At 42.6% G+C, this 23,127-nt stretch overlaps 1 protein-coding gene across 2 annotated transcripts in view; it reads left to right on the top strand.

The window, feature by feature from the left end:
- Window positions 1-23,127, top strand: part of LOC117879017 (nuclear cap-binding protein subunit 1) — a gene marked incomplete at its 3' end in the record, with an annotated part of 45,771 nt that overhangs the window by 8,006 nt on the left and 14,638 nt on the right. For both annotated transcript variants that reach the window (XM_034773856.1, XM_034773857.1), the window contains 6 exon segments: window positions 3,374-3,495; window positions 5,636-5,705; window positions 7,906-8,121; window positions 11,068-11,165; window positions 12,221-12,284; window positions 22,906-23,016. In XM_034773856.1, the coding sequence (XP_034629747.1) occupies window positions 3,374-3,495; window positions 5,636-5,705; window positions 7,906-8,121; window positions 11,068-11,165; window positions 12,221-12,284; window positions 22,906-23,016 (681 nt within the window).

Genomic DNA, 23,127 nt, shown 5'->3' with positions numbered 1-23,127 from the left:
AAGAACAGGAGTACTTGTGGCACCTTAGAGACTAACAAATTTATTAGAGCATAAGCTTTCGTGGACTACAGCCCACTTCTTCGGATGCATATCATCCGAAGAAGTGGGCTGTAGTCCACGAAAGCTTATGCTCTAATAAATTTGTTAGTTTCTAAGGTGCCACAAGTACTCCTGTTCTTTTTGCGGATACAGACTAACACGGCTGCTACTCTGAAACTTACCTAAATGGGTTGCTGACTATAGTTCCATAGTATGGCTAGAAGGTAGCAGTGGCAATTGGAGAAAAAATAAAGTAAGTACTTGGCCCTTATGCAGTCAGTCGGCTCAGATGGCTTTCTTTACGTTCAAATTTGGCATATACGTAATCCTCACTCTGCCGAGTTTGTGGCTGTAACTTTAAAATACTGATCTAATCTGAAAAATGACTTTAAAAATGGCTTTTGTCACTCAGTGACTTTCAAATTAATTACGACCCAATTTTACAAGAAAAACATTTTATTTTCTAACAGCCGGCCATGCAAATCCACCATGGTCTCTGAGAATCAGATTGTGCACTTTGCTTCTTCTGCATCATCATCAGTAGTGTAAAGATTCTGAAGGCCAGATGAGGGCCTCAGGGACACCCATGCAATTCCATTGTCTTCAAGTGATTTAGACAAAGAATCAGGGAAAGGACCACTTGGAGTCCTATTCCCTCAAGCCCTACACCCATTTCCTGGGGAAGGCTTGAGCATAATATCCTCACCAATTGGTACAGGTGAACACAGACCCAAACCCTTGGATCTTAAGAACAATGAAAACTCAATCGGGTTCTTAAAAGAAGAATTGTAATTAAAGAAAAAGTAAAAGAATCGCCTCTGTAAACTCAGGATGGTAAGTACTTTACAAAATAACAAAAGATTCAAAAACACAGTGGATTTCCCCTCTGGGCAAAACTTTAAAGTTACAAAAACAGGGATAAACCTCCCTCTTAGAGGGAAAATTCACAAGTTAAAACAAAAGATAACCTAATGCATTTCTTTCCTATTACTTACTATTTCTGCAATACTAGATGCTTAGTCCAGGTATGCTTAAGGAGATGTATTTTTCCTGCCCTGGTTCCTTGCTGACTTGACGAGAACAAAAACAAAGACACAAACAAAAACCTCCCCCCACAGATTTGAAAGTATCTTCTCCCCTTATTGGTCCTTTTGGTCTGGTGCCAACCAGGTTATCTGAGCTTCTTTATCCTGTAAAGGGTTAACCATTTACAGGTAAAAGAGGAATTAAGAGGGATTTTATGCTACCCGTAGCTATATGTTTATAACAGTCTTCAAACAGACTTTTCACATAGAACTGAAAGTTAGAAAACAATTGTATTCATAGAATCATAGAATATCAGGGTTGGAAGGGACCTCAGGAGGTCATCTAGTCCAACCCCCTGCTCAAAGAAGGACCAATTCCCAACTAAAGCATCCCGGCCAGGGCTTTGTCAAGCCTGACCTTAAAAACCTCTAAGGAAGGAGATTCCATCACCTCCCTAGGTAACCCATTCCAGTGCTTCACCACCTTCCTAATGAAAGTTTTTTTCCTAATATCCAACCTAAACCTCCCCCACTGCAACTTGAGACCATTACTCCTTGTTCTGTCATCAGGTATCACTGAGAACAGTCTAGATCAATCCTGTTTGGAACCTCCTTTCAGATAGTTGAAAGCAGCTATCAAATCCCCCCCTCATTCTTCTCTTCTGCAGACTAAACAATCCCAGTTCCCTCAGCCTCTCCTCATAAGTCATGTGCTCCAGCCCTCTAATCATTTTTGTTGCCCTCCACTGGACTCTTTCCAATTTTTCCTCATCCATCTTGTAGTGTGGGGCCCAAAACTGGACACAGTACTCCAGATGAGGCTCATCAATATCAAATAGAGGGGAATGATCATGTCCCTCGATCTGCTGGCATTGCCCCTACTTATACAGCCCAAAATGCCGTTAGCCTTCTTGGCAACAAGGGCACACTGTCAACTCGTATCCAGCTTCTCGTCCACCGTAACCCCTAGGTCCTTTTCTGCAGAACTGCTTCCTAGCCATTCGGTCCCTAGTCTGTAACAGTGAATGGGATTCTTCCATCCTAAGTGCAGGACTCTGCACTTGTCCTCATCAGATTTCTTTTGGCCCAAACGTCTAATTTGTCTAGGTCCCTCTGTATCCTATCCCTACCCTCCAGCGTATCTACCACTCCTCTCAGTTTAGTGTCATCTGCAAACTTGCTGAGAGTGCAGTCCACGCCATCCTCTAGTCATTAATGAAGATATTGAACAAAACCAGCCCCAGGACCGACCCTTGGGGCACTCCGCTTGAAACCGGCTGCCAACTAGACATAGAGCCGTTGATCACTACCCGTTGAGCCCGATGATCTAGCCAGTTTTCTATCCACCTTATAGTCCATTCATCCAGCCCATACTTCTTTAACTTGCTGGCAAGAATACGGTGGGGATACAGAAGTCATAATTAAATACAGGTCTTGTCTTTATGAAAGTTGGCAGATATGCTTTTGAATACACCCGTAGGGGAGAACTCATGACGAAAGAGGCCATTTTTACAGACTATTCCTTTAAAGCATAGTTCTATTTTGAAAAGCAATTGTCAACTTCAGTTTGAACCAAAATTTTAATGTTAAAAACTACATTTTTAATAATGAGAACCTGAGACTGTTAAAAACAGACAATGGAATTTTATTATGCTTTCCTGCAGTGTTTGAAACAAAACCTGTATGTTAGTGATTGGTTTCATTGGCCAAAGAGCGCACACAGTGGCAAGTAAATTGTTTTTTTTTTTTTTTTAATATTTACTGCTTCTAATCTAAAATATTGATGAGATAAAGATTCCTTTATCTTTAAGTTGACTGCTAAATCATTACAATTAATATTGCCCATGCACAATATTTTTACCTTACCAACTTAAGTATGTATGCGGTGTAGTTGTAGTCATGTCAGTCCCAGGATATTAGAAAGACAAGGTGAGTGAGGTAATATCTTTCTTCTAATTCTTTTAAGAAGTTAGTCCAATTAAAAGGTACTACCTCGACCACCTTGTCTTAACTTAAGTGTGGTTATCCAGATACTTAATGTCATGAACATGCATATATCTGAGATCCATACATTGAAATACATTCACGCTTTCAAACACAGAGCTGCTGAACACCTCTTTGGGTTCTGGTGGCTCTATGAACTAGCATTGAAGTATAGCGGCACTTCTAAAGTAATGGTTATTTCTTTGATTCTCGGTGATTTTTTCCATTGTATTCAAAGGAACTTATTCTCTCTAGTCCTTGCCAAGTAAAATGGGATGCTTCTTGAGAAATTCCTTAATATTTTTTTTGGTCCTTATTCTCTGCAGGTGCGATGTGACTGGTATGTGTTTGCATTTCTGTCATCTCTGCCCTGGGTTGGAAAAGAACTGTATGAGAAAAAGGACGCTGAGATGGACCGCATTTTGTCCCAGACTGAAAGCTATTTGAAGTAAGACTACAGCCAAAATCAATCCCCTCTTCCCTGATACCTGGTGAAATGTAGAATAAATAGCTTTGCTTATTGGTCATTCAAAAGTAATCTAAAATTGTAAAACTTGATAATTCTCAGAAGTCTGACACAGTGAAATGGCATAGATTGTGGGATTTTTTTTAACACTAAACGATTTAAGCACCTCTTTCATACTAGTAGATGTTCCTAGTTCTTTCCAGTTGTCCAAAATTTGTTTAGCTTTTATAATTGTGATGCAAAAACGCTAGAACTCTGTTAATTTTGGATTGTTCCTTTAACAGCAGCTCATTAAAGATATAGGACTTGTCTTTACTGCAGTGTTGGTTTGTGTGGTGCCCCAGCCCAACTCCTGTCCACATACAGATCTATAGCTTAAGTTAAATAGTGCTTTAAACTTGAGCTCGCTGGCCAGTTGGGCTATGAGTTAAAGCTTGAGTGCTGCTAACACTCAAGCTAAGAATGTGGTGGGGGTTCAACTTCTCTGTGTTTCTTTTCAAACACTGGATGCTGCTAATAGTCACTCTGTGCTGCTAAATGTCCACTATACCTGGATGAGTTAACTCAATATTGCAGCGAGGACAACCCATAGTAGCACTTTAAATAATACCTGACAGATTACAGGGTAGCAGCCGTGTTAGTCTGTATCCTCAAAAAGAACAGGAGTACTTGTGGCACCTTAGAGACTAACAAATTTATTAGAGCATAAGCTTTCGTGGGCTACAACCCACTTCTTCAGATGCATATAGAGTGAAACATACCGTATATTGAGGAGATATATATATACACACATACAGAGAGCATGAACTGGTGGGAGTTGTCTTACCAACCCTGAGAGGCCAATTAAGTAAGAGAGAAAAAAAAAACTTTTGAAGTGATAATCAAGATAGCTCAGTACAGACAGTTTGATAAGAAGCAAGTGTGAGAATACTTACAAGGGGAGATAGATTCAATGTTTGTAATGGCTCAGCCATTCCCAGTCCTTATTCAATCCTGAGTTGATTGTGTCTAGTTTGCATATCAATTCCAGCTCAGCAGTCTCTCGTTAGAGTCTGTTTTTGAAGTTTTTCTGTTTTAAGATAGCCACCCGCAGGTCTGTCATAGAATGACCAGACAGGTTAAAGTGTTCTCCCACTGGTTTTTGAGTATTATGATTCCTGATGTCAGATTTGTGTCCATTAATTCTTTTGCATAGAGACTGATGGTATGGCTCATTCACCTGCACATCTACCAATGTGATATAATGTATCCGAAGAAGTGGGCTGTAGTCCACGAAAGCTTATGCTCTAATAAATTTGTTAGTCTCTAAGGTGCCACAAGTACTCCTGTTCTTTTTGCGGATACAGACTAACACGGCTGCTACTCTGAAACCTGTCAATGTGATATATGCCATCATGTGCCAGCAATGCCCCTCTGCCATGTACATTGGCCAAACCGGACAGTCTCTACGCAAAAGAATTAATGGACACAAATCTGACATCAGGAATCATAATACTCAAAAACCAGTGGGAGAACACTTTAACCTGTCTGGTCATTCTATGACAGACCTGCGGGTGGCTATCTTAAAACAGAAAAACTTCAAAAACAGACTCCAACGAGAGACTGCTGAGCTGGAATTGATATGCAAACTAGACACAATCAACTCAGGGTTGAATAAGGACCGGGAATGGCTGAGCCATTACAAACATTGAATCTATCTCCCCTTGTAAGTATTCTCACACTTGCTTCTTATCAAACTGTCTGTACTGAGCTATCTTGATTATCACTTCAAAAGATTTTTGTTTTGTTTTTTCTCTTACTTAATTGGCCTCTCAGGGTTGGTAAGACAACTCCCACCTGTTCATGCTCTCTGTATGTGTGTATATATATCTCCTCAATATATGTTTCACACTCTATGCATCTGAAGAAGTGGGTTGTAGCCCACGAAAGCTTATGCTCTAATAAATTTGTTAGTCTCTAAGGTGCCACAAGTACTCCTGTTCTTCCTGACAGATTAGTAAATGTTAGTTTACTACAAAGCTACTCAGCTGAGGAGCTCAAATGCTGTACATGCACAATAGAAAACATTACTTTTGTCTAGATTAGTTTTAAAATGGATAGCTTTTCTTTCTATATGTAATAGACGGCGTCAGAAGATCCATGTACCCATGTTACAAGTTTGGTCTGCTGACAAACCACATCCACAAGAAGAGGTAAATGGATTTTATTTGCCATGTAGTAACAAAAGTAGAAAAATCTGGGGCTAAAAACTTTTTTTTTTTTTTTTTTTTTTAAAGTCCATCTTGTTGAAGCAAATATTTCTCCCTTTCTCCATGTTTTCTGTTATCCCCAGTAGGTTCTAGGTCCAGCTGTCTTCAATTTCTCAGGTCTAAACCTATGCAAAACTTGGTCATTCTACAGGGAGACACTTGTTTTCTGGCACCCCACTTAGGAAAACACTTGCTGCTCAATTGAGCAGTGGTTGCAGACTGAGATCACTGAAGGAAGAGTTCTGTGAGGCTCCCTTTTTTGGGTATCATGATGGAACTAGTTATCTAGTCACCATTTGGGGGAGTTGCATTGTGTTGAAAACCACACTGACCTTGACAGAAAGGGAGCCTGCACTGTTTGCCCTTCTGTGACCTTATTCTTTGCATCTGTCTTGTGTTCACCAGTAGGTTTGATTTCTGAGTGGCCTTTTGTCTGCTTCACGCTCGAAAGGACCCCACCTGCTGTCGTGTGGCAAGAAGCACGGGCAGCACTCCCACTCCTCCCCCCTAGAAGACATGTATGAAGAGTTGCATTGATAGTGGTGGCCAGGGATCCTAGCTTGGCCGCCTCATGTGGGAAATCAAAGCCCCTCTGTAACATAGCAGGCAATGGAGCAGCACAAGGGGCTCAGAGAAAGATGCTCCCCCTTCAGCGAATGTGTTCAGTACTCTTGACCCCTCCCACTCAAGATTGTAGCATCTCCTTAGGCTCTGAAGCTTGATGTGTCTCTAAAGCTCACAGGAAAAGCTCTGTCACAGAGTAAGCGTAGGCTCTGAGTAAGAGCCAGGGATGACTGATTCTGCTTAAAAGTGGGGGGGGTCACGAGGCCCTGGTCAAGCCAGAAGCTGGGATGGGGGCCCCAAGAGCAGACCGCGGTCCATGCTGCGTGACCCCCCCGCCACCCCGGGCAGGTGGAGGCTCCACAGCTGCCCACGTGGCTCATACCCCGCTCCGGCTTCCAGCCTGGCAGGGGGGCCGAAAAGCTGGAGCTGGGCCAATGTAAGAGTTGCTCAGGCAGCTGTGGGGAGCCACGGACCCTCCACTTGCCCTGGGTGTGGGGGAGTCTGGGGGCGGGGACATGGGCCAGGGGCTGCTCCTGGTGGGGAGAGGGGGGAGATCCTCCCACCCCAGGTAGGTGGATGGTCCGTGCTCCCCACTGCTTCTCAGGGCCACTCTTACCTGGGACAGGATCCACTTCTGGCCTGCCCAACGGGCAGGGCCGTGGGGGGGGGGGGGGGGGGGGGGGGGGGGGGGGGAGAGTCTGGGGCAAAAAGGGGGGGGGCCGGGCCGGGGGGGGGTGGGCGTCCTGGTGCCCCTGGTAAGAGGTAATGTGATCCAGTCAATATGGACTTCTGGGTGTGCTAGATTCTGCACTGAAGGCTCATCATGCAAAGAGGGAATACAACTCCTCACCTCCTGTCCTCTTGGGAACGTGCTACCACCAGGATATTGAGAAGCTACAGGCAAGATGCAAAATGTATAGGGATGTAGCATGTTTAAAAGTGCTGATTACTGAGTCGATAAAGTATCAATCAATTTCTGAAAGATTCTCTAACAAAGTTTTAATTTTGTTTTCTAAAGTCAAGAAATACAGCAAATAAGAATTATAGTTTCTGTTGACCCGAAACATAAAAAACTGCACTTAGAAGCAATTGTCTCTTGTCTCAGTATTTCCCTTGTTTTCTCTCATTTGTGACTTAGGAAATAATTTGCTGCTGCTCCTGCTTACGTTGAATGTATCCTAGGCTTATATGCGCCCCATCACTAACAATAGTAGAGCACTGGGGTATTTTATTAGTAGTAGAATTTTAAAAGTGACAACACTTGTGACTATGTGGAACTATGAAGGCTACTTTCTTCTGTGTATAAAATTACTAAATTTAACCAAACATCAGTCTTTCCATCCTAAATGAATAGATGGTTGCTAATAAGCAGCCTAGCCAGATGCTTTGTTTTTCTGAGTGCGTGAGCGACAGAGTTCGGTAATGAAGAAATCCTTTTTTGGAAAATGCCTGGCGGTCTGAAGGGCTTTCTGGAGTGGCTGATGGAGAAACTAAGCTCTTGCAAGTGACTATATGGAATTGTGTAATTTCCTGAGATACTGTATCTGATATTTAAAAATATTTCCTGTCTTGTTTTCAGTATTTAGACTGCCTTTGGGCTCAGATTCAGAAGTTGAAAAAAGATCGCTGGCAGGAAAGACACATTCTGAGGCCCTATCTTGCCTTTGACAGCATCCTCTGTGAAGCACTGCAGCACAATCTGCCTCCTTTTACTCCACCACCTCACACTGAAGATTCAGTTTACCCTATGCCGAGAGTCATCTTTAGAATGTTTGACTACACCGATGATCCTGAGGTATGTGATCTTCAGGAGGTGGAGGAAAGCGAGGGTTTTGCATACTGACATCTAAATCTAAAGCAAGGGTCACAAAGCTGGTGGAAACCCAGGCCAGTGCAGGGTGAGACTTCCCCCTTTTTATGGAGTGTGAAGATCAGCGGTAATGCTGTATGTTTTGATGCCACTGGGAAGACACAAACATGAAAAATGAAAAATTTACTTTGGCAGTTCATGTAATCATACATTTCAGCTTTGTTTGACAGTTGAAAATTGCCTGAGTTAATATCTTAACATATACAAACATTTATAATATGTCATAATGTATGTGTAAGATATATGATAAATGAATTTAACGTGCACCTTTAGCTACCTCACTGTCTCACTGAGATGACTTCTGATGTTCCAAATCCCTGAGTAGCTTCAAACAGCTGAGTGGGTTTTTTAAAAAGTCTGCCAGAAAAACCTTCCCCCAAATACAGAATGTCTTGTCTCCCCTCCATCAAAATGTACCTGGGCCCAAAGGGGGCAATGTTCTGTCCTAGAACATAAATAACTTTTCTGCAAAAAAAATCCAAGCATTCAAGTCTGTTACACTACCTTGCTGAGCTAGAAACAGGATCCTTATACTGTTGAAAATGGGAGAATCTCTGCTTCTGATGAGACCTAGTGCTTGAAATAACCGACTTTGAATTGTGGCACTTTCAGGTGTAGTAAAATTACTGGATCACCTGCCGAGCCCTGTACATTTAGGGTGCATGGTAACTATTGCGCTTGGCTTAACAGGCAGAAATACATTAAAAAAACCTCCATGAAGCTTTTAGATTTTATAAAATAATGGTAGAAGTTATTCAGTAATATGTGGTATGCATAGCACATGATACTATGGTTTAAATGTTTTGTTGGTACTCATTTGGGATGGTTGGCCTAGCTCTTGGCTTTTGCAGTTTGTGAGTAGTGCAGTGTTATGCCAGACTCTCATCAATAAAACCATTATACCATGTTGTCATGTATTCTCTATTTTAAAACTTTTTAAACAGTGCCAAATACTACACACAATAATTTTAACCTCCTGTGTATTCAAAAATGTTTTATAAATCTCCCTGTGAACAGGAGCTGGTATCCTCATGATTATAGGAAGAGCAAGTAACCTTCTCACTGCCATTGATTGCCTTTCAAGGACCATTGGTATAATCTGAGAATGCATTACCATTAAATAGCGATACATTTAGTGAGCTACTCCGGTCTATTTTAGTATATTTATGTAACCCTTTACTATATCTGGAAACATGAAAAGCCTGCCCGGTGTGGGAAGTGAGAAGTCAACTTTGCTTGCTATAAACGTGGGAAGGGGGTGCTTTGAATCTTGTTTCATCTGGTTGATATGAATGACATAGTCTGACCTTCCTTGTGGTAGCTGAAAAGGATGCAGTATCAATGTGCCTATTGATGTGGTCCTTATGTGTAGAGTAACTCTTATTATGAATTGTAGCCATTTTGTGTAATGTTCAGAAGCAGTTGGGGTAAAGGTGGTGTACGGGGCAGTGAGGAATATGATAGGATGAAATTGTACAGAAGAGCTGAATATATTCTTGGAAGCTCAGGTTAAAAACAACGTTGAGTGCTGAAAATGACCAGTAACTGGTCAAAACAGGCGCAGCTGAAATTGTAGCTGGGTATTAGTTTAATATAATTGACCTGTGGTCTCATCTACAAACAAGACAACCTGATACAAAAATCTAGATATGAGTTCTAGTGCTGTCTGTGTTTTGTTTGAAATTATCTTTAAAGATGTCATTTTATTTGAAACTAGCCCTTTGTATTTTAGCAGTTTAAAACATTTGATGAAACAGATTTGCTGTTGGGTATAAAAACTTCCTCTAAGCAAACAAAGTGTTAAATCCCTGTGAATAATTATCAGAATTACAAAAACAACAAGGAGTCCGGTGGCACCTTAAAGACTAACAGATTTATTGGGGCATAAGTTTTCGTGGGTAAAAAACCCGCTTCTTCAGATGCATGGAGTGAAAATTACAGATGCAGGCCTAAATATACTGGCACATGAAGAGAAGGGAGTTACCTTACAAGTGGAGAACCAGTGTAGACAAGGCTAATTCAGTCAGGGTGGATGTGGTCCACTCCCAATAATTGATGAGGAGGTGTCAATACCAAGAGAGGGAAAATTGCTTTTGTAGTGAGCCAGCCACTCCCAGTCCCTATTCAAACCCAACTTAATGGTGTTAAATTAGCAAATGAATTGTAGCTCTGCAGTTTCTCTTTGAAGTCTGTTTTTGAATTTTGTTGTTGTTGAAGGATGGCTACTTTTTAAATCTGTTGTTGAATGTCCAGGAAGATTGAAGTGTTCTCCTACTGGCTTTTGTATGTTACCATTCCTGATGTCCGATTTGTGTCCATTTATCCTTTTGCGTAGAGACTGTCCGGTTTGGCCAATGTACATGGCAGAGGGGCATTGCTGGCACATGATGGCATATATCACATTGGTAGATGTGCAGGTGAATGAGCCCCTGATGGTCTGGCTGATGTGGTTGGGTCCTCTGATGTCGCTAGAGTATATATGGGGACAGAGTAGGTAATGGGGCTTGTTACAGGGATTGGTTCCTGGGTTAGTGTTTCTGTGGTGTAATGTGTAGTTGCTGATGAGTATTTGCTTCAGGTTGGGGGTCTGTCTGTAAGCAAGGACTGGCCTGCCTCCCAAGGTCTGTGAGAGTGAGGGATCGTATTCCAGGATAGGTTGTAGATCGATGATGTGCTGGAGAGGTTTTAGCTGGGGGCTGTACGTGATGGCTAGTGGTGTTCTGTTATTTTCCTTGTTGGGCCTGTCCTGTAGTAGGTGACTTCTGGGTACCCATCTCACTCTGTCATTCTGTTTCCTCACTTCCCCAGAATGAGTCACTTTTCTAACTTGTAACAGTGACTTTTCATATATCTTAATTCTTTTATTAATAGGGTCCTGTTATGCCTGGCAGTCATTCAGTTGAGAGATTTGTAATAGAAGAGAATCTTCACTGCATCATCAAATCCCACTGGAAAGAGAGAAAAACGTGGTAAGGAGTCTTTTCACTGAGTGAATAAAGGAAAAGTGATATACCACAATACCCCTTCCTGAATTTTTTTTAGCTTTCTATCCTGAGCATCGTGACTTTCACGGGAGACCTTTAAAATCCTGAAATGACTGTTGCCCAAAAGCTTGAGATGAAGAAGTTAGGAAGTTAGAAAAACAGGCATTCCACTAAGATTTTAAATTTAAAATTACTTCCAAAAAAGAGCCAGTAGCCTTAGTGATAAACAGGCAGGATTTGTGTTTGTGGCAAGGGTTCTTGCACAATGACTGGTACAGCTTTCTGATTCCACAGAAACTAGAAATCCTGTGTTCTTGTGAAGACTGACTGTTACAATTAACGGGAGGATTCCTGTCTTAATTTCCACAAGGAAAGTGGAAAGACTATCTAGAGGTAGTTATAAATTAGTGCAAGTAGACTAGGCTTAGAATAATTGAAGAGTAGCATTATTTTCCTTTGGGACAAATGCTGGCTAATGAAGCGTTCATTAAACGATACTACAAAAGTCAGAAGGCTTCTTGTATTTTCCATTAGCTCGTCCTATATTCAAATATCAATGGTAAAATAAGGGCCATGGCGAGGTGGCTCAGCAGGCACTTGCTAATGAGAGAGACTCTTCATTTTGGTTCATGAATCAAATCCAGGCAAGGCAAGTGGTGACTGACAGGTTTTTGTCTGGCTTATATGAGCTGAGTTTGGTTTCAGTCCAGTTTTCAGGTGGGCAGGTACCAACATTATGCAGACTACCACAAAACTTATACTGGATGGTATCTTTGTTAGTAGTTTGAGTATTCAAGAATTGCACATGCATGGAAATGAACATGTCCCTCCAGGTTATGGTTCAGGCGTATCTGTGGATAAGCTTGCACTTATGCTTGTGTTGCACGTGTTGTGTGTGTAAATAGTTGACTTCAGTCTTCAGACCTGTCAATCTGACAGCCTTCATGCAAAAAAAGAACTATTCCATAAATCATCATTTCTTGGTACCTAGACCATATCTAATGTGTTGCATTCTAACTTGCATATATTTATTTTTGCAGTGCTGCACAGCTACTGAGCTATCCAGGAAATAACAAGATCCCTTTGAACTATCACATAGTTGAGGTATGCATTTTACACACTGCATCTTGTACACATACTTGATACCTTTACTTCCTAAATAATAGACTTCAAACAGTTGTAGTCCATTCTTTGGGAATCAGAGTGGCCTGAAGGCTAAGGTGTAGTTTCTCACTGACTTAAATTATCGTCCTGCAGTTTTAATGCGTGGATCAAGTTCAGTTACCACTATTGCAATAGAATTTCAAATAACAGCATTTCCGAAGTTTTACCTGTGTGTTTTCATAGCTGGCCAATGTACTGATAGGCCAATCATCTCTGAGATGGGTCTTTCTTTAAGATTTTTAGAGCTGAAAAGAACTTAGTTAAACCAAAAAAGCCCCCCAAAAACATTTTGTCTCTTACTACTTTTCTGAGTTGCTTAGAGCACTGTATGTCACATCCCAAAAGGTTTTAGCTTTTAATTTGAAGTCAATTTCTGGCTGTTTAGTGATGTTTCTTTTTCCATAGTCACTTCTCCAGGTGGAGGGATTTTTAATAACTACAAATATGAGTGGGAAGACAAATGTAGGTTCTCAGTCAGTTCCTCTATTCAGAGAACTCTCAAAGGCTGATGCAGCCATGCAGAACTTTGTACATTAAACTGGACATAAGGTTGAATGTGGTCACTTGAGTGTTAACTGCAACTTTTTTTGCAAGGCCTCTATTAAAAAGCAAACATTAAGAACTAGGAAGTTCAGTTAAACTTACAAGCAGGTGGTAATCTTGTGGGTGAATGGCTAAGCAAAATCACTCTGGGACTTAAAAGTTTATAATTCAAAATCCCCACATATTTTAAAAACCAGGAATCTCATATTTTAAGGCTAACCAAACCACCTCGTCTCTACCCCTATTCAGGCCAAAGAAACATCAGAAATAGAGATTGCTTTATCTCTCCATAACAGTTTTATCTCATTAGTGGCTACAAATCCTAAACTGCCTTAATGTTAATCAGAGAGTGGTTGTACAGAATCTGGCATTGTGCTGGCTGTACACAATCTCCAAAAGAAATAATTTACCATTCCCAGTTAGACTGCTTAAAGGCCTTCAAAAAATTCCAAATCAGAAACATACGTAGGGGCCTCCTCTTCAATCACTTATCTGAGTAGGATATGAAAGGAATAAGGTTTGTAGGTAAGAAGGTAACAAGGGGAAAGAGAAAGTGGGTATTACAGGTTGCTTAACCGTGACTGTTAATCTTCCTGTCTATGAATGTGTCTTTAACAAAACTACAATATTCTTAGGTTTCTTCTGAGAAACTGGAAAATTCAGTGTTAGCAAAAAAACAAAACTGCTATGCTTTTGTAAGATCTCTAACATTCAAGTCAGTGAAGCAACCTTAATGCTAGTTCAAGTAATGCTTTTTGTCTGGGGAATTTCCCTTCTTTTCAAAAAGTCATTTGAATAATAGAAATAATGTGAACTAACCAATAGAAAAGGAAAATGCCATTTAAGCTTCGATACATGTGTACTTCTGCCTCTGATGGAGGGCTAAGGTGCTCCATCTTTCCTCAAAGTGCCATGCAAACAATGCCCAGTTATGCTAGGTGCTTAAAGGATTCATGCCCTAGGGTTTAGCTCACTTCATCCCATAAAGTTTCTGAAGGCAGGCCCAGAACTCTTCCTTCCTCATTACAACTAGCTGTAAAAAAAATCCAGGTTAGCCCCTCAGATGTGGGGCTCCTGTCCTGCAGTTGGTCTCTGATGAACAGTCCAGGTATCTAGCACTCAGTGCCTTGATGCATTTAGTACCCTGTCAACCCACATACTTGAGTGTCTTGTGCTAAGTGATGGCCCAGTGTGCCTTACTGTGTGCTGGATGAGATGATGGTGGAGTGGAATCATCAGTCTGAACTTGGTAGAGATCATCAGTGCCCTGATCGTCCTGTGGTTCCTTGGGGTACTGATGGTACTTACAAAGCAGGATGTGCCAATCTGAAGGCTGAAGGTCCCATTTCAGCATTTAGTGACCTCTGGCATTTGTCATTTCAGAAACTTGGTCTTGTGCACCACATCTTAGGACACAGACCAGCCTCAATTCTGAGGCTGAATTAAATTAAACTCTTGGTCAATCTTGACATGTGGTTACATGCCAACCTCTCAATCACAAACTTTCTTAAATCAAGAGATTCTGACTAACGATCCTTTTGGGAAAACTAAAAGCTTTACCTTATTGTCCAGAACAAGTTTCATCTTGTAACCTTTTTTTTTTTTTTTTTTTTTTTTGCTTAAGAGATTCAAGTTGAAATCGCAGTCACTATTTAGGATGCTAACACATTTCTCATGTAACACTGGGCAACAATTTTTGAGAAGTCGTGTGCTTCAGAGATAAAATGTGCTATTTATTATGTATTTTGATGTGCTGAATTCAAATATGACAATTAAAACAACTGGCTACTATTTCTAAGATATTTAAGTTTTTACATTTTATGTCATGTATATTGTGTAGATAGTAGAGTTTTAATCATAAATTGTAAACCTAAGTCTTTTCATGTGTTTATGGTTGCTTTACATGATATTTCACCTGTCCTGTTTATGTAACACTTTAAAAATCAGCAAAAAGGTTATATAAATAAAATTTATTATGAAACAAAAGGGAAAAAACTATTATGTACATAGTTTAGTCCTATTCAGTGTCTACTCAGCGCTTCTTGGCTTGTCTCTTGTATTCATTAAATGGAGCATCTCTTGTCACTGTCCAGCAATAGTCTGCAAGCATTGATGGGCTCCATTTGCCCTGATAGCGTTTCTCCATTGTTGCAATGTCCTGGTGAAATCGCTCGCCGTGCTCATCGCTCACTGCTCCGCAGTTCGGTGGAAAAAAATCTAGATGAGAGTGCAAAAAACGTATCTTTGGTGACATGTTGCAACCAAGGCTTTTGTATGCCTTGCGGAGGTTTTCCACCAACAACCTGTAGTTGTCTACCTTGTTGTTTCCGAGAAAATTTATTGCCACTAACTGGAAGGCTTTCCATGCCGTCTTTTCGTTGCCACAAATCTGAGGACCAACAAAGACACCTTCCTTTATCTTAGCTTCGCTTAACCTTGGAAATTTTCCACGGAGGTACTTGAAAGCTGCTTGTGTTTTGTCAATGGCCTTGACAAAGTTCTTCATCAGACCCAGCTTGATGTGTAAGGGTGGTAACAAAATCTTCCTTGATTCAACAAAAGGTGGATGCTGAACACTTTTCCTCCCAGGCTCCAATGACTGTCGGAGTGGCTAATCTTTCTTGATGTAGTGGGAATCTCTTGCACGACTATCCCATTCTCAGAGAAAACAGCAGCACTTTGTGTATCCAGTCTGCAGACCAAGCAAGAGAGCAACAACCTTCAAATTGCCACAAAGCTGCCACTGATGTTGGTCATAGTTTATGCACCGCAAAAGTTGTTTCATGTTGTCATAGGTTTCCTTCATCTGGACTGCATGACCAACTGGAATTGATGGCAAAACATTGCCATTATGCAGTAAAACAGCTTTAAGACTCGTCTTCGATGAATCAATGAACAGTCTCCACTCATCTGGATTGTGAACGATGTTGAGGGCTGCCATCACACCATCGATGTTGTTGCAGGCTACAAGATCACCTTCCATGAAGAAGAATGGGACAAGATCCTTTTGACAGTCACGGAACATGGAAACCCTAACATACCTGCCAGGAGATTCCACTGCTGTAGTCTGGAGCCCAACAGCTCTGCCTTACTCTTGGGTAGTTCCAAATCCCTGACAAGGTCATTCAGTTCACCTTGTGTTATGAGGTGTGGTTCAGAGGAGGAGGATGGGAGAAAATGTGGTTCCTGTGACATTGATGGTTCAGGACCAGAAGTTTCATCCTCTTCCTTCTCCTTGTCTAACTCAAGTGAGAATGATTCTGGTGCATCAGGAACCGGCAGTCCTTCTCCGTGGGGTACTGGGCGTATAGCTGATGGGATGTCTGGATAATGCACAGTCCACTTTTTCTTCTTTGACACACCTTTCCCAACTGGAGGCACCATGCAGAAGTAACAATTGCTGGTATGATCTGTTGGCTCTCTCCAAATCATTGGCATTGCAAAAGGCATAGATTTCCTTTTCCTGTTCAACCACTGGCGAAGATTTGTTGCACAAGTGTTACAGCATATGTGTGGTGCCCACCTCTTGTCCTGATCTCCAATTTTGCAGCCAAAATAAAGGTGATAGGCTTTCTTAACCATAGTGGTTATACTGCGCTTTTGTGATGCAAAAGTCACTTCACCACAAACATAGCAGAAGTTATCTGCACTGTTCACACAAGTACGAGACATCTCTGCTCACTTTGGCTAAACAGAAATGTGTCCCTTTGCAAAATCAAACACTGACAAATAATAGAGCATGACACTATATGATTTCTAGAGCTGATATAGGGCAATTTGTTCAGCAGAGTGATGTGTAAGCTTCATTATGATTGCATCATCCATGACTTCTAGGAATAACATGATGCAATTCATATCATGTATGACGCAATACCAGCTTCAGATTGCATCATTCATTGTTTTGCCTAAAAAGCAAGTACTGTCCAAACCCAGTCATAGATTTATTCATAGATCCAGTCAAAGATGTATTTTAGTCATTTCTGGTTTAAATTGAGATCCCTTTCCTTTATAACTCACTTATCCTCCGCCATTCCCAAGTCAAGGGTCGTATGTACTGACCCAATAGCATATCTTGAAAACTAGAGCCAATCAACAATTTTAAGCATCATTTTCGTTCTCAGTGACCAAGAATTAGTAAAGTTTGACTACATTTATTTCAGAAGCATTTTGGCTGTAGAGCAGTGTAACTTTTTGGAAGTCCATATGATTAGGCATTTATGATGGCAGCACGGGAGAATGCAGTGCTGTAGTAAAGGCCAAGATGGCAATTATGCATAATACTTGTATTTCATTTTACAATTATCTCAGCCCAGAAGCAAATTACCTTAATTTCCTTACTGTTCTTGGTTCTCTTCTAATATTGCAGTAGCTCCTGCTGTAAGCACTCTAAACCTCCTCTTTTGATCGTTCATAACTTTGGAAAACATGACTTTTTTGGGCTGCAATCTTCCTGGCTTGGTCTCATCAGAGGTGAAATTAGTTTTGGAATCTTTGAGTTAAATTGGTTAAGTAGATATTTGTACATGGTGTTTCTTAAATCACTATGTTTTAATTAGAAATTTTGTGCATACTTAACTCAAACAGCTGTCTTCGAGCTTGCCTCATTTAGGAATCAGCTGTACTTGAAGCAATGTTCGTCATTTTTAAAAATTGAATGTTTAAGGTCTTTAATGTATGCATAGTAGAACTTACTGTTAAGTCTTAATGATACTTCTAAAGCTAGAATCTCGGAATAATAGAGTGCAGTGCTTTCACTTTGGATTGATCTTTAACTCTGGTGTAGAATTTGAAGTGGCTGGGTTCTAAGGTATCAGGATCTCCATCAAGAACACACTAGGGTCAAATGGAGAACTTACAAAGCCCATTAAGTATTTTCTGTCCTTTAAAGGAAATGCAAAGGCATTAGCAGACTAATGCTAGGAACACTAGAGTTGAGTGAACAAGTAGTCAAGTCTAGAAATTCAGGGTTTATGTTGAAAATTGAACCTTTGTTGTGCCTTTTTGCAGTATTTTAGGGAATAACTACTTATCAAGTAAAATTACATACAGAAAAGAACACTAGAGTTGCAAAGTCAGAGACTGAACCCGAATTCTGGCATTTCCTAATTTGGCAATGTTGTAGCTGTGCTGGTCCCACAATATTGGAGTGACAGGTGTGATATCTTTTACTGCGCAGATTTCTGTTGCTTACACAGAGGCCTTGGCTACACTCGCGGATTCATAGTGCTGCCGCGGCAGCGCTGTGAAGCGCGAGTGTAGTCGCGCCACCAGCGCTGCGAGAGCTCTCGCAGTGCTGCAAGTACTCCACTTCTCCGAGGGGAATAGCTTGCAGTGCTGCGAGCGAGCGTGCAGCGCTGCAGGCGCTGATTACACTGGCGCTTTACAGCGCTGCACTCGCTGCGCTCGGGGGTGTGTTTTTTCACACTCCTGAGCGCAGCAAGTGCAGCGCTGTGAATTCCCAGTGTAGCCAAGACCTGATTAGGTCTGGGGAAAGGTACGCGGTGTCACAGCTAGATACAACATGGAACAGATTGTTAAGCATAAGGAGCTAATACATTGCAAGAGACCATTCAAGGTGAAGCAGGGAGTTGACACCTCTCCAATAGTGTGAAGAAGGAGGGTTAGTGAATCACAGCTTGTAATAATGAGCCATAAATCCATTGTCTTTGAGTCCATGATTTTTAGCTTCTAGCATAGTTATGAATTTAAATTCCCAGGCTTGTTTTTAAGGTGTTGTGCAGGCTTTCTTTGAGGATGAGGACTGAGATCTGATATGAGATGGTTTTCATTAAAAATGTTTGCCCTCAAGTTGTATGGCATTTTTGTCTTTATCATTTTTTCTATGTAACTTCATTCATGAGCTTAGTGATTGTCTCGTTTTCACCCATATTGTTGGGGAATTAACGTTCTCTAGGAATTCTTAATTTTTCCCTGTAGCGAAGCGACGACTCACCAGCGCGGCGGCGCCTCCTGCTGGTCATCTCAGGAATTAGCTCTCCAGCATAGGGAGCGCCTCCTCCTGGCTGGTGTCTCACCTGCTGCTGGCCCCCATGCCCTCCCGGACTCCGGTGCTCTTTACCTTAGGGTTCTGCCCACTGCAGTATCCCCACACACTGGGTCTCCCCTCCCAGGGAAACCCCCAACCCACCTTGCCTCAGTGGCTACTGCCAGTCACCATCTAGCCCCTGCAGTCCGTAATGGCCACTCATCACTGGCAAGGGGGTCAGGACCTGCTGCCTTTGGCTATTCTCAGGCTGTATCTCTGCAGCCCCAGTACCTCTGTAGGCCTTCAACAAGACCTGCAGCCTGGGGTTTTACCAGGCTGAAGCTCCCTTACCCTATTCCCCAGCACTGCTCCAGCTCCAGGTACCTTTTTCTCCCAGGCAGCCAGGTCCTTCTCTCTCCACAGCTAGAGAGACACTCCTTCAGCTCCTGGCCCCCAGCCCTCTGATCAGGGCCAGCTGGGCCCTAATTGGGCTGGCCACCCCTATGGTCAGCCACTCCCTCAGCTGCTCTCACTCCTTTTCCCAGCCTCAGCCCTCTCCAGGGCTACTTTTAACCCCTGTTCTGCGGGAGTGGGGCAACTGCCCCATTACAGGCCCCCTTTGTTCTTATCCATTATGGTGGTGTTTATTACATGATCATATGTAATAAAGGACCCCTACTTGATTCCGTGTGCAGAGAACTGTATGGCTTAACTCTTTCAGGGTACTTAGCACTTTAATTAATTTCATGTACTTCGAGCAAAGCTCTCACTGACTGCAGTTGAAGTTGAATGTGCTCAGCACTCTTACAAATCAGACTCTAGATGTCTCAGATTGGGCACCCAAAAATGAGAAAACAGTGGCTACCTGTGAAAAACTTGTTTTGTGAGTTGCCCAAAATCTCTCAAACACTGTGGCAGAGACAGGGATATCCAGTACTCAAGGGTTGCATTCAGTTTTCTAAACCATGAGACCATCCTTTCTCCTCTTGCAGTCCTCTGCCTCACTTGACTATACTGTCCAACTTCTGAAAAAAGTGTGTCTGGGGTCGGACAGAAGGCAACAACAGCCTCATTAACTGTACAGCCCTGACTTCATTCCCTTCGCACAATTCATCCTGCTCACTGAATGAGGCAGGAGTTATCAATACATACACACAGGCAACCTTCATTTTGTGTTTTCCTTCTCTTGGCTGCTTGCCAGCACAAGATCATGGAGCACACAGATGAGACAGTCTCCCTGCTTGCAGTGCTTGTGCCTCATGTCAGAGCAGCCCTTGGCTTCCAGGAGCCTGGAAAGTCCTGCTCATCCCCAGAATGGAGCATGCTTGATACAGATGGGATCTTCAGGGTTTGAGCATTGGCCTGCTAAATCCAGGGTTGTGAGTTCAATCCTTGAGGGGGTGATTTAGGGATTGGGGCAAAAATCTATCTGGGGATTGGTCCTGCTTTGAGCAGGGGATTGGACTAGATGACCTCCTGAGGTCCCTTCCAACCCTGATATTCTATTCTATTCAGAGAGCTTAGCTTCCAGACTCTCTCTAATATGTCTCTACTAAGCATGTACAAACTCCAACTTTCATTGGCTTATAACATGGCCAGATTGAGGCAGATTTTCATGAGGACTGCAAACGGCAAACTCCTGACATCAGGGTGACGCCCTTTCAAAGATTGTTCCAGAGCATGGAGGCGCTAGAACAGGGGTGGCCAACCTGGGGCTCCGGAGCCACATGCGGCTCTTCAGAAGTTAATCTGCGGCTCCTTGTATAGGCACCAACTCCGGGGCTGGAGCTAGAGTCGCCAACTTTCCAGTGTGCCGGGGGGTGCTCACTGCTCAACCCCTGGCTCTGCCACAGGCCCTGCCCCCACTCCACCCCTTCCCGCCCCCTCCCCTGAACCTGCAGTGCCCTCGCTCCTCCTTCCCCCCCCCCCCCCCCGCCTCCTGCACGCCACGTGATCCGGGGGCGCTGGGAGGGGGCGGGGGGGGGGGGGCACTGACTTATTACTGTGGCTCTTTGGCAATGTACATTGGTAAATTCTAGCTCCTTCTCAGGCTCAGGTTGGTCATCCCTGTGCTAGAATGTCTCAGTGAAATGGTTAAGAATTTTTTAAATTTGGATAAAACATATTTTTTCAAACTTCATTCTGTGAAAGGGCTGAACCATTTGCTGCAATTTCCTCCCAAAAATCAACTTGATGCAGATCCAAACACCTGTTGTGGAGAATTTCAGACCAAGCAATTTAACTTTTGTCAAAATGTTAATCAACTGAAAACGGGGTGTTAAAACAAGTATTTGGCACCCTGAACTGTAGGCATCCCTACCTGTGCTACTTATATCAATACAGATTGGATCTAATACAAATGTACATAGTGACATAGTGTAAGGTTTATAATAAAGTGCAATTTTCAGACTTAGTTTGATTTTTTTTTTTTAAATCTTATAGAAACTTGCAAAATAAGACAAGCTTAAAGAAAATTACTTCAGTAGCATTAATATTTAAAGCCACCTAGTTGAAACTTTGTTTTGCAGTATAGTTTGGAATGCTCCTAACTACTGCACTTTTTTTTTTTTCAAATATAACTTAATTTATAGATTTTTGTAATATCTTAGGACAACATTGACTTAAATGTATTTTAACTGATTTCCTTAACCCCTTTAAATAAAAATTAAATGTTTTATTTTCCCCTTTTTGCTGTTTTACTTCTGTAACTTCTCTAGTTTGGGTCATGAAACTTAACTGACTACTTTTGTTTATTGTTCCACATTCAGGTTCTCACTGGTGCAATATTTTGATTGTAGACAATGCAGGAGAATAACTCAGCTTAAAAAAATGTTTTAATTGATAGTTTTACAAGACTCTTTTGTTTACAAGTCAATAGGGAGTCAAACTTAAGATGCCTCTCTCAAAATCAAGCCCACTTGGAAGATTGTACAGTAAGCTACTGTAGGGGTGTTTAGTGAGTGGGAGAGTGGCATTTAAGGTGGTGGGTTTTTAGTGTCTCACTGTGTTGAGCAGGGGTCTCAAACTCCCAGCCCGTAAACCTCCCCAATGTGGCCTGTGGGGCTCCAGCAGTTTTGGGGCCAGGTCTCTCCCTTGGCCCCATCTCCGCTCCCCTGCCCCCAGGCGACTTACAATGGCCTGGGGCTCCAGCAGCGCAGCGGAGCTGAGCGGCGTCTGCCTGCTCACTCCATGAGTCTGCCGGCCCCTCCGTGCTGCCCCCGCCTCGAGTGCCCCTGTGGCCAGTGGGAAGCTGTAGGGATTGTGCCTGGGGGCAGCAGCGCGCGGAGGCCCCCCTTAGCCTGCCCTGCCTTGGAACCCCAGGTAAGCACTGCGCTCCCCTCCCAGAGTCTGTACCCCTCCCCTTCTCCCTCCCAGAGCCTGCAACCCCACCCCCTCCTCCTGCAGCCCCACCCCCTGGCCCAGCCCAGAGCCTGCACCCCAACTCATCCCAGAGCCTGCACCCCAGACCCTCTCCCCCACCCAAATGCCCTCTCAGAGCCCAACCTCTCACCCCTTCTGCACCCAAACTTCCTCCCAGAGCCTGCACCCCAATCCCCTACCCCAGACCTCCTTGCCCACCCAAACTCACTCCCAAAGTCTTAGGGGGGAGGCGGGTTCTGGGCGGCATGAGTGATATTATTGGCCTGCTGGGAGGATTTGAGGACTGGCCCTGGCCCTAAGGTAAATTGAGTTTGAGACCCCTGGTGTTGAGGGTCCTGAATGGGTCTTGCGATAGTTCTTGTTGCAAAAACTTTTAAAAGGCTGCAGATGAATAGTATATGCATGTGTTCTCAGTACGAGAGGCATTCTTTTCACACTATCCATTTTATAAACACACCTTATAGTCCTCATAGCAAGAGTTTAACAGATAAAACGTGCCTTATTTGTGGTACATAGTCGCATGATACTGTTGTTCGTCAGAATTGTGCAAACTTGGACATGATGATGGAAATGTGTGCATGTGGCTAGACTGAGCTCTGATAACATGGTTTTTTTTTTTTTTTTTTCCTCCTCCTCTTCCCCACCCCCCAGGTAGTATTTGCAGAACTGTTTCAGCTTCCAGTTCCACCACACATTGAGGTCATGTACACAACACTTCTGATTGAATTGTGCAAACTTCAACCTGGCTCTTTACCACAAGTTGTATCCTTCCTTGTTAAGGAGCACGGTAGCTTTGAATGCTTTTTCCTTTGTTCTCTGGAAAACTGAGTATTGGCATGAATTTTAGCAGTGACTCTATTTCCTTTTCCCTTT

The sequence above is a fragment of the Trachemys scripta genome, chromosome 6 (genome assembly GCF_013100865.1).
Source record: "Trachemys scripta elegans isolate TJP31775 chromosome 6, CAS_Tse_1.0, whole genome shotgun sequence".
Taxonomy (NCBI): Eukaryota; Metazoa; Chordata; order Testudines; family Emydidae; genus Trachemys; species Trachemys scripta.
This window is presented reverse-complemented; position numbering and strand designations above follow the sequence as displayed.